This window comes from Sinocyclocheilus grahami, unplaced genomic scaffold (genome assembly GCF_001515645.1).
Source record: "Sinocyclocheilus grahami isolate Dianchi unplaced genomic scaffold, SAMN03320097.WGS_v1.1 scaffold567.1, whole genome shotgun sequence".
NCBI lineage: Eukaryota > Metazoa > Chordata > Actinopteri > Cypriniformes > Cyprinidae > Sinocyclocheilus > Sinocyclocheilus grahami.
In genome coordinates, this window is record NW_015505746.1 from 417,341 (window position 1) to 428,593 (window position 11,253).

The window sequence follows — 11,253 nt, forward strand, 5'->3', positions numbered from 1 at the left end:
ACTGAGAAATTCAACTGCTGTGATTGTTTATTGTGTCATAACTTGGTTTTCTTAACCTAAATGCACCTAAATGTGTATGTGACTTTTGTACACTTATTCAGCCATTATCCACAAAGTTCCTGATCATATGCTTCAGGGTTGAGAAGTCAGAAACAGAATGGCAGTCAGATTTATTTATGTCTTTGTCTGTGGAAATAAGAAGTATTCATTTCCATTCCAGAAAGCAACGTCCTAGTTTCTAGTCAAATGTAGGTTATGTTTAGTTTGATACATAAAACTTTCAGTTTGATATACTGCACATATAACAACTATATCATACTGGCATTTCAGTGTAAACAGATGCCCATGAACTGAAAATATTTGTGCAGTTTATATACAGATTTGCACACACAGATTTGGCATGAAAACTATTAAAAAGTATTAAAAAAAACAGTGTTTAAAAACTTTTTAACAGGGTTTTTTCAGGGAAATAAGCCCTCGACTATGTGTTACAGTGATTTCATCATAATTAAGGTTTTTACACCTGCTAAAATCACTGTAACTGACAGTGCTGTATTGCTTTAATACAGGACCCCTAAACCACAATAGGCCAGGGTTTGCCAAAATGGGGTTCGCGAGCCCCTGGCAGTTCCTGAGGAACTGCAGGGGATTTGTGAGTTCATGAAATTATAATTATTAACTAAATCATACAAAATTAAAATAAAATCATATTAAAATACTAACAATCAAAATGAAACTTCCAAAACAACTAAAGATTCAATATTTTATTTGTTTGCCTGGATGCCATGTCACCATTAACCGACATCAGAGAATTGTGAACATGCGACAGTTTTGCTGAACTATGGAAAATTAACTTACAGTCTAAGAGGATACTTCATAAATATTCACTAAATAATCAACTAAATATTTTAGGCCAAATGGGTTCGGATGCCAAAAAGAAAAGAAAAAAAAAAGCCAGAAAAGCTGTATAATTTTTAAAAATTTTATTATAATATACGAAACACAGAATGACATTAATATACTACATGCCAGGGAGCAAGAAAAGAACGTACCTTTTAAAAAGATTCACAGTTTGTACAGCTTCCTTATTGGAAGAGTCCGAAATCAAATGCATATACAGTTTTAACACTTCCAGAAAAAGTGTATTTTTTTGTATATGTGTACAAAATATTTGGCGAGAAACAAAATGAGATTGAATAAATAAAAAAAACAGCTGATTGTCCTCTTTCAAAATGTGTAGAACCCAGAATAACATTTTCATATTTCAATGACATTTCAGGAATTGTACCACCAAAAAATACTCCAAATGTTTAGAAAAGCTGTATCCACCTTTTTCTTCAACGCGGAAGTAAGCCTATGGGTGAGACTTCCGGTTCATTAGCCGCTATAGGTAAATAACCAGGAGAATAGGGTATATGTCGAACATCACCTGACCAAACCCGGAAAACAGGGGTCTCATTGCTTCCGCTGGTCGGAGAACGTGTTAACAGCCGTATTAAATAATAGCGATATCTATGGACTTTTAAGATAATCAGTTAAACTAGCTAGCTGTTTTTATTGTTGACGTTTTATTCCATTCCAGGGGAAGTCGTGGCCTAATGGTTAGAGAGTCGGACTCATAGCCCAAAGGTTGTGGGTTCGAGTCTCGTACCGGCAGGGATTGTAGGTGGGGGGGAGTGAATGTACAGCACTCTCTCCCACCTTCAATACCACAACTGAGGTGCCCTTGAGCAAGGCACCGAATCCCCAACTGCTCCCCGGGCGCCGCAGCATAAATGGCTGCCCACTGCTCCGGGTGTGTGTTCACGGTGTGTGTGTGTTCACTGCTGTGTGTGTGCACTTTGGATGGGTTAAATGCAGAGCACTAATTCCAAGTATGGGTCACCATACTTGGCCACATGTCACTTCATTTTTATATCTAAATGGGAAAAGAATAAAAATAAAAAAAACTTTTAGATATCAGTCCGCATATGTTATGGACATTGGTTATGATCATCATTGGTATCTACTTTGAAGGCATCTCGAGTAAAACGGCTTCATATTTAACTAAGCATATGCAAAACGTTTGAACCGGAAGTTAACAGAATACGGAAGTCTGTTGCGCATAAAACTGTAAAACTCGTGCAGTAAACGGTAAAACTGTTTGCACTACAAACCAGTGTGTTAATAATTTAAGATAATACATTAAAAGAATATGATAAGACACACCAACTTTCAATATCATGCAGCAAAACAAACAGTTTTGTTCAGCTAAAAATAGCTGGACGGAGTAGACGCAGATGAGACCGGAAGCCAGACCCATATAATTTACAAATGGCCGCGCCCATTTTTTACGACAAGAAAAAGGTGGCTAACGAAGGGTTAAGTTCAGCCCTGGCGATGACGTCATTCTGCATCACATGTCCACGCCGCCAGATCCAGTTTAGTGTTTGTCGCAAGTTAACCCCGTATGGAAAATGGAGACGCTACACCAGGACAGGACGAGCTAAAGATCAATTAATGCTCATGTGATGTTTTTTTTTTTTTTTTTTTTTACACCCAGACAAACCGGTATTAATAGCATCCGGCTTTCCGTCAGACGAACCACCGGTCAAGGCAAGGCAACCATGGAAATCTTTGGGAATTTCGAGCGCATTGAGGTTTTTCCACCTCTGGAAGTGGGAAATGACAACACGTCTCCGATACTTTAAATGCAACTTCTAGGACTGCCGGCTTTCGACATGATTAAAAAGTACTCGTAGTTTTAGGTCGTGAGAAATGAGCGCAGACTGGTCTGAGACACAAAACGATTAGTCAGCTAGTTTCGTTGTATATTTTAGTTGTTCTTGGTTTTAATTTTTAATAAACTTGCGTTTTTAGAAATCGATATGAGATTTTTTAGATATAATTTATAACGTCAGTGATATTGTAGTTACACTTTTTTTTTTTTAGTTACAATTTTTTTGCTACGAGACAAATAGCAGTAACTGTAAAAATGAGATCTCTGGCCCCGGGAATCAAACTCATTACCTCTTTCTCTAGAGACAGCTGGTGAGTAACAGGCCTATGTAAACACAACATACTTAAATACACATAACATGCTCTGATGTTAAATCTAGCCCATCATGTGGGGTTTTATTGTATGGTTTTTGTTAATGCTATTGATTTTAAGCCCTGCTTAAAAGTTCCTCTTTAATCATCTGTTTTCAGTCAGTGCTAATACACATTTCAACGTGTTAAATATTTGCTTACTATAGGGATTGAACCACAATTTATATACACACAACTTAATTTATTTTTGTTTAGGGTTAGGATTAATCTTCAATCACAATTATACATGCTTTATGAATATATGCGTACCTCATGAATGGGAAATCTGTTGAAGCACAGTACTGTGACTTAATGTTAGTGGTTTCTGTTTGCAGCATGCATAGCCCTCAAAACTGATGTACACAGTGTTAAGCGTGCTTCCCCCACAGGAAATGTACAAAAAAAATCGTATAAATCATTCAGTGTGTGTGTGTTTGCCTTAGGTGAGGCTGTTTTCCTGCAGACGTAATGTGGTTTCATGTCTATCAGTGCCTGACTGGTTTATTTAAGACTGCAAACACCTCCAGCTTCTGTCAGGCTTAACCACCGTTGATGCTTTTTGACTTGTGAATCTTTTTATTAAAGAACTTATTCCTTTTGACAAGGTACCGGTTCTTCATCCTCATCCTCACGTTTGTCTTCTATACCACCTACCACCTCTCTCGAAAGCCTATCAGTATCATCAAGGTAATAAAAGTCTGGAAACTAAACATTAACTAGCTGCGTGATAGGCCTAACCTGAAAAGAAGAACTGCAACAAAGAGCTTTTTTTGTTGTTGTTGTTATACTGATCAATCACATGATTGCATTTGCATGTAATAAATTAAGTGTAAAATGTTAAATGATACATTTGTACATCTTTTTGTTGTTGTTGTGACAGAGCCAGCTGCACAGAAACTGCTCTGATGTTATTCATCCAGCAGATCTCAACATCACTGACAATGACACCTGGTGTGATTGGGCTCCTTTTGGTGAGTTTGATTCTTTTCTTAAAATATTTTGTTTTGTAGCTGATATAATATCTGTCAGTGTACCTTAACTGTGCTAATATAAAGTAAGACCTGTCCTGCGTTTCATCCCTCTGCCAAAGACTCTTATGCTCACATTTATTTTATCAAAAAATACAGTAAAAACTGTTATATGGTGACATATTATTACAATTTAAAATATCTGTTTTGTATTGTAATATATTTTAACGTGTATTTTATTCCTGTGACCGCAAAGCAGAATTTTCTAATATGCTGATTGGGTGCTCAAAAAAAAACTTTTCTCATTATTATTATTATTAGGGATGCACCGATTTATCGGCCGCCGATATTTATCGGCCGATTTTTCCTCAATTTACAACCGTCGGCTATATAAGGGAAAAGGCCGATATAACAAACCGATGGTTTATTAATTAACTGCGTGAAGGCACTGAGTCTGTTGCATAATCCTAGCGCTGCTGTCTGCTCTTTAATGCTAATCAAATAACAAAAGACTATAAAGATCGCACACTATTCTTGACTAAATAACATTTGTAACTTTCATAAGTGTAGCGGACCTCATCTGAATGTTGACCAAAACTTTATTGTTGTTTTATTACGTTTATTGCATCCTTTTTCACTCCAAAATAATCACTGTAAGACAAAACATTAAACTCTCTCTCAGTTGCATTTATTAAATTTTAAATGGATCCAATCCATGTTCATTAGAAATTATTTGATGCAGCAATAAAACTGCTAGTATAATTTAATGCAGGTGTTTTTGAACTTTGCTGATTTAAAACATGTTCAAAATGCTATCTATTTTGATGGCAAAATTTCAAATAAGAGAGGAAGTGACAAATATCGGTATCGGAATCTGCCAATAAGTGTTTGTTAAAATCGGTATCGGTATCGGCCCCAAAAAATCCTATCAGTGCATCCCTAATTATTATCAGCATTGAAAACAGTTGTGCTATTTATTATTTTTGTGGAAACTGATACATTTTGTTTAGCATTCAGAAGAACAGCATTTATTTTAAATGGACATCTTTTGTAAGATTATAAATGTTTTTTCTTGCTGAAGAAATGTATTATTCCTTAAAAAAAAACTTACTGAGTCTCAACTCTCAGTGGTAGTTTATATTAACCCATCAACGCATTTCTTTTTTTTTAAATTCAGATCAGAACAATTACCAGAACCTGTTTGGAGTGTTGGACAACTGCTTCCTTGTTGCTTATGCTATTGGCATGTTCTTTAGGTATGATATTGGATTTTCTTGGTTAGACTTTCTTGCTTAATGTGTTTTGCTTGAAGTATAGCACCTGGTTTTGAAATATGTTTGACAGTGGGATGTTTGGAGAGCGATTGCCTTTGCGTTACTACCTGAGCTCAGGAATGATTCTCAGTGGCCTTTTCACTGTTCTGTTTGGCCTGGGCTTTTACTGGCAAATCCACTCTTTGTGGTATTACTGCTTAGTTCAGGTAAGTTAGTTCTCTTTTATAAATTTAAACCAATGTATTTCCAAAAGGTGTGTCAGTCCATCAAAACTTCATTTAAAGTACCAGAGAGCGAGTCCCAGAATTTCACAATGTGAAACCAAAAAAACTGAAGTTAGTCTTTTCCAATGGCACGTTTCTTGTCAGGAGTTTTCAAAGTGAAATTTAAAGTATTTTTGCATATTATCAAATAACAACCTTATCAGTGCATGATTGAGATGAGCACATCATCTTTTTTCTCTTTTCTTAGCCCATTGTAGTCCAGTCTTACTGATCCAGAGTTAATTCATAGTAAACCTTGAGTCATGTTGGAGTGAGTCACATGGATAACACATGACTGAATCAGGCGGATTACTTTACTTCTTGAACATGTCAAACCCATGTGCTCAGCAGACTTGCTGAATACTATGTTTTTCCTTTACAGGCCTTAAATGGGCTGGTGCAGACTACAGGCTGGCCGGCAGTGGTAGCGTGTGTTGGGAACTGGTTTGGGAAGGGAAAGTAAGTGACTGTTGTGTTATTTGCTGCTTGCTCAGTTTGTGAGCTGTTGACAGTGCAGAATTGTATCTGCATTTTTTTTCTTTTTTCTTTTTACAAAAGCAACTAAATGCAGATCTAAATGATCTCACTTGCTGCCACAATCCATAACTTGTCTGTTATGAACTGTGCTTTTAAATCAACATGAAACCACAATTGGAACCCGTTTTACTACAGTAATATGACAAATGTCAGAGTGAAACAGGATATTTCACAAGAAAATGCATGGCAGGTCTTGACTTTATCTATCAGGAATTGATTGCATGGTAAAAACTGGGTATTTAATTTTAAAACCAAGCCAGATATCAGCTTTAGTTAGCAAAACAATTCCTAAATCACTATTTACTAACGTTTTCTAATAGTCTGCATGGCCTAAGAGTATAAGGCAGAGCAAGTTATTAGACTTTATTTTAAGCAACTTCATTGATGAATTGTGCACAATAAGATACATGTGCAAAAGTTTGGGATCAGTAACTGACCAGAAATGACAGTGCAGTAATGTATGATGTTACAAAAGATTTCTATTTCAAACATGATTTGAACAGATTTTTTTGATTATAAAGTTTAAAAGCATTATTACAGTTTCCACAATTATATTAAGCAGCACAACAATTTTAAGATGAAGAAGAATAAATGTTTCTTCATGATTTCTGAAGACACACGTGACACTGAAGACTGGAATAATGCCTGCAGAAGATTCAGCTTTGCCTTCACAGAAATAAATTACACTTTAAAACAGGGGTGCCCAACCCTGCTCCTGGCGATCGACTGTCCTGCGAAGTTCAGCTCCAACCCTAATCAAACACACCTGAAGCAACTAATTAGGGTCTTCAGGATCACTTAAAAATTAAAGGCAGGTGTCTTTGATTAGAGTTGGAGCTAAACTTTGCAGGACAGTCGATCGCTAGGAGCAGGGTTAGGCACCCCTGCTTTAAAATATATTAAAATAGAAATATTTCACAATCTTGCTGTTTTTACTGTATTTCTGAGCACATGAATGCAACCTTGGTGTGTATAAAAGACTTAAAAATTAAAAATACAATCCTCAAAATTTTAAATGGTTGTGTATTAATAAGTTGGTTTCATGTTGACTGTAATGTTCCAAAAGTCAACGTTCAAAATTCAGAATGATGCTCTGTTCATGCAGGCGTGGATTCATCATGGGGATCTGGAACTCTCATACCTCAGTAGGAAACATTCTGGGCTCCCTCATTGCTGGGGTCTATGTGTCATCTGCGTGGGGCCTGTCATTCATTGTGCCTGGTATCATCATCGCTTCTGCTGGAGTCATCTGCTTTTTGTTCTTGGTTGAAAGTAAGTCACACACGTTAGATATATATGGGGAATTTGCCTGTTTATGCACACAGGCTGTTTACAGAATCGGGAACAGAAGGGAAACCGAAACAAAGTTTGTACATGAAATTACATGCACATAAATTTGCCATTACTTCAACCTAGATGGGTGTGGTTTTTTTTTTTTATTGTAACCACTTCTGATTACCATTTTACTAGTTAATATTCTGTGATAGAAACAGAATAGATAAAGACAACACAATATTAACTTTATCTGCAGTTATAAAAGGTATTTTCAACAAACCCAAGATTGATTTTGCAGAAAAAAAATGTGCAACCTCAGTCATAACAATTTGTTTTTACAGAACCTGAAGATGTGAACTGTACTCTACCACAACACCATGTGAGTTCACTTACAAGTAAAAAAAAATATGCACAATATTTTGCAGTATGACTCTTCTACCTGCATAACCAGCTAAACTGCAGTGGTCCCCTCCCAGCTATTTCATATGTGAGCAGAGTTTGTGTTTCTGTGATTTTCATGAGCACTGAAATTGCATTCAAACACAGATTTAATTATTTTGCCATTATTTGCAAATTGATTGTGTGAAAAGGCTTGCTAACACTCATTTAGTTACAATCAATAAAATATTTATTTTTTTGCCAAACTGAAAGCAAACTAAAATGTTAGCAGTAGATTTGGCCTGTTATTTGCAACAGGAGAATTGAGCCAGTGAATGTAACATTGTCATTCTGTGCACCTGTAGTTCACAACACTGTAGGAAAAAAAATGTGCAACCTCAGTCATAACAATTTGTTTTTACAGAACCTGAAGATGTGAACTGTACTCTACCACAACACCATGTGAGTTCACTTACAAGTAAAAAAATATGCACTATTTTCCAGTATGACTCTTCTACCTGCATAACCAGCTAAACATCATTGGTCCCCTCCCAGCTATTTCATATGTGAGCAGAGTTTGTGTTTCTGTGATTTTCATGAGCACTGAAATTGCATTCAAACACAGATTTAATTATTTTGCCATTATTTGCAAATTACAATCAATAAAATATTTAGTTTTTTGCCAAACTGAAAGCAAACTAAAATGTTAGCAGTAGATTTGGCCTGTTATTTGCAACAGGAGAATTGAGCCAGTGAATGTAACATTGTCATTCTGTGCACCTGTAGTTCACAACACTGTAGTGAATTTGGTTGAGAATGAGAAAGGACCTGAGAATTGAAAGCAGAAGTAATTGTGAACAGAAAGAAATCACAATCTGTGTAACGATCTGCAAGAGTGAGAAGAACTATGATAACGCTGTCTGTTGAACTCTGTTGATCTATGTGATTAACTATGTTGGTCTCAATGGTTAAAGGCTGGACAACTTATAAAATCTGAACAGATTTTAAACTCTAGCCATCATATACTTGCTGACATAGGAAAAACTAAACGAGTGAGGATCACACACTGACAGACTGTCAAATCCTTATAAACACAATAAATTCACACAGAAACTCGCGCCTCATTGATAGGAGACACATGGCAAATAAAAACGGTCTGTGTTCTAAAATCAGCTCAAAAATCAAACGTGTTTGATATCCTTTGACTGAAGCTATAAAAAAAAAAATTAGCACTCTGTGATGGCCAAAATCTGCAGGCTGTGACTTTCAGCAACTAGCATTGACTCCTCCAGACTGCAAATTGGGCAAAAATATGTGCAAAATTCGTGTAGTGTATTCCAGCCTACAATATGTGCTTAAAGTACTGTCACTTACTGTTCTTCTTTTAACAGACACAGTTTTACCTTCATTGATGTAACACTAACAGGCTCTAATGTGTTTAGGAGAGTGTGGAGCAGGAGCCTCTACTGAGGAACTCATCCAGTAATGAGGAGATCTTCAGCACTAACACCTCCACAGCTGTAGAGCCGGTGGAGGATCACACAGAAGCCATCAGCTTCTGCGCCGCGCTCAGGATTCCTGTGAGTGACCTGTTATTCTCAGTTTTACACCCACAGCTGTTAGTCAGCGTATATAAGGTGTTATTTTTAAGAGCTTGAGAGAACAGTCAATCCTGGGAAGTGTCTGGATTCTTGGATCACAAATCATGCTTTTGCTTTCCCAAACTATTTTTTTTTCTTTTTTCTTAAAAGATTAAAAGTTTTATCTAATGGTCTTTAACCAAAATACTCTGTTTGGGTCATTTTGACCCAAAGCGACAATTTTTGGATTTACTTTTATATATTTAGCAGTTGTTTCTTTATGCGAAGTATGAGGAATGCTACAAAATAAGCAATTCATCCTAATGAGTAACGTCAGAAAAGAAGCGGTATGATGTTGCAAATTTGGCTACAAATGGGTACAGAACGGTAACAGTTGCATTCAGTTGTTGCCAGGACAGAAGTAAATATCATAATGTCACTATTGCAAAATGTGCTGTCTTTATGCTGCAGGGTGTGGTGGAGTTCTCTCTGTGTTTGCTTTTTGCTAAGCTGGTCAGCTACACCTTCCTCTACTGGCTTCCTTTATACATCGCTAATGTCGGTAAGAAACATTCTTCAGATTCTCTCATGTTCACTCACTCTTGAACTGTCAAACAATTCCCTTCAAATTCCAACAAGTCACTGGGTCTGGTCTCTTCATTAGCTAATTTTGATCCTAAAAAAGCTGGGGACCTATCTACGTTGTTTGATGTTGGAGGAATTGTGGGTAAGCATGTGATATTTTAGAATATTTTAATAATTTTAGCCATAAGAAATATCTAAGTGTGATTCTTGAGAATGGTGGTTTTTATCTGTGTTAGGTGGCATCCTGGCGGGATTGATATCAGACTACAGTGGAGGCAGAGCCACTACTTGCTGTGCCATGTTGATCATTGCTGCTCCTATGGTGAGTCAAACTGTTCTTTTGTCCTTTTTTATTTTTTTTGCTCAAATCCAAACATCTGTTTCAACAAGATATTGCAGATTGATTTAATCTGTTAAGAGTATGTAAAAGCGTTATTAAAGGGGTCATGAACTGAGAAATCAAAATTCCCTTGATCTTTTGACATATAAGTGGTCATTGTACTATAAAAATATCCTGTAAGTTTCAGAACTCAAAACTTTCTTGTTAGTCTAAAAGCAGCTTATATTGAAGTCAGTCTGCCAAAACAACAGGTTGTGGAATGTGGCACTTTATGACGTAATAGTGTGGCTAAACACTGCCTCAACAGAAGACGATCAACGCCTGCTTCTACAGCACTGCCTGTTTAGCCCCGCCCACCGATTCGCGCATGTAGTGTAAATAACGAGAGAGACGAATGCAGGTCTATGCAGAAATCAAATGATAAAGATGGCTCCGAAGACAACAAGACACTGTACAGTGCCAAGTCTTGGCATTGCCTTCCTTCTGATCCTAACATTAGGAAAGAGTGGATGAACTTTTTTTTAATGAAGATCCAGACCACGTCCGTAAGAACTTGGTCCTTTGTTTAGTTAATTTTACTGCAGATTGACAACTGTTAGTCAATCATAGCGGTGGGTGTTTACTTCCGAGTCTACAATCCGCCACGCCTATTCATACAGTGCGTTCTGATGAGGGGGGTTAAAACAGGACAGAAAATAGCCTGTTACTTCTAAATTATGATGTTTTGATTTTGAAAAATCTTGATACCATTAATAAGTGGACCTCAGAGAACAGTACAAAATAATTTATTTTTTTTAAAGGCTGTTCATGACCCCTTTAAAACAGGTGCATGTTCTGCATTATGGACCGTAAAATTTAGACTTGGGAGTTTATTCCAGTTTTAATATGCAGTGGTTATGTCCAGTTATGTCTCTCCGTAATTGTTTGTCATAACAGATCGTGCTTCTTAAGCCCTATTCGGACGGGACTAATTTTACAGGGGGT

General features: G+C 36.7%; 1 protein-coding gene across 1 annotated transcript in view; it reads left to right on the forward strand.

Moving 5' to 3' along the window:
- The first annotated feature begins 2,383 nt into the window (after positions 1–2,383).
- The window catches only part of LOC107556419 (sugar phosphate exchanger 2-like), a 15,972-nt gene continuing 7,102 nt past the window's right edge, over positions 2,384–11,253 (forward strand). Inside the window, exons 1-12 of the mRNA XM_016239535.1 lie at positions 2,384–3,030; positions 3,675–3,756; positions 3,950–4,040; positions 5,215–5,293; positions 5,382–5,517; positions 5,957–6,033; positions 7,217–7,383; positions 7,728–7,765; positions 9,207–9,344; positions 9,816–9,906; positions 10,009–10,071; positions 10,166–10,251. Of these exons, the coding sequence (XP_016095021.1) occupies positions 2,975–3,030; positions 3,675–3,756; positions 3,950–4,040; positions 5,215–5,293; positions 5,382–5,517; positions 5,957–6,033; positions 7,217–7,383; positions 7,728–7,765; positions 9,207–9,344; positions 9,816–9,906; positions 10,009–10,071; positions 10,166–10,251 (1,104 nt within the window). The 5' untranslated portion in view covers positions 2,384–2,974. The remainder of the gene's footprint in view (positions 3,031–3,674; positions 3,757–3,949; positions 4,041–5,214; positions 5,294–5,381; positions 5,518–5,956; positions 6,034–7,216; positions 7,384–7,727; positions 7,766–9,206; positions 9,345–9,815; positions 9,907–10,008; positions 10,072–10,165; positions 10,252–11,253) is intronic.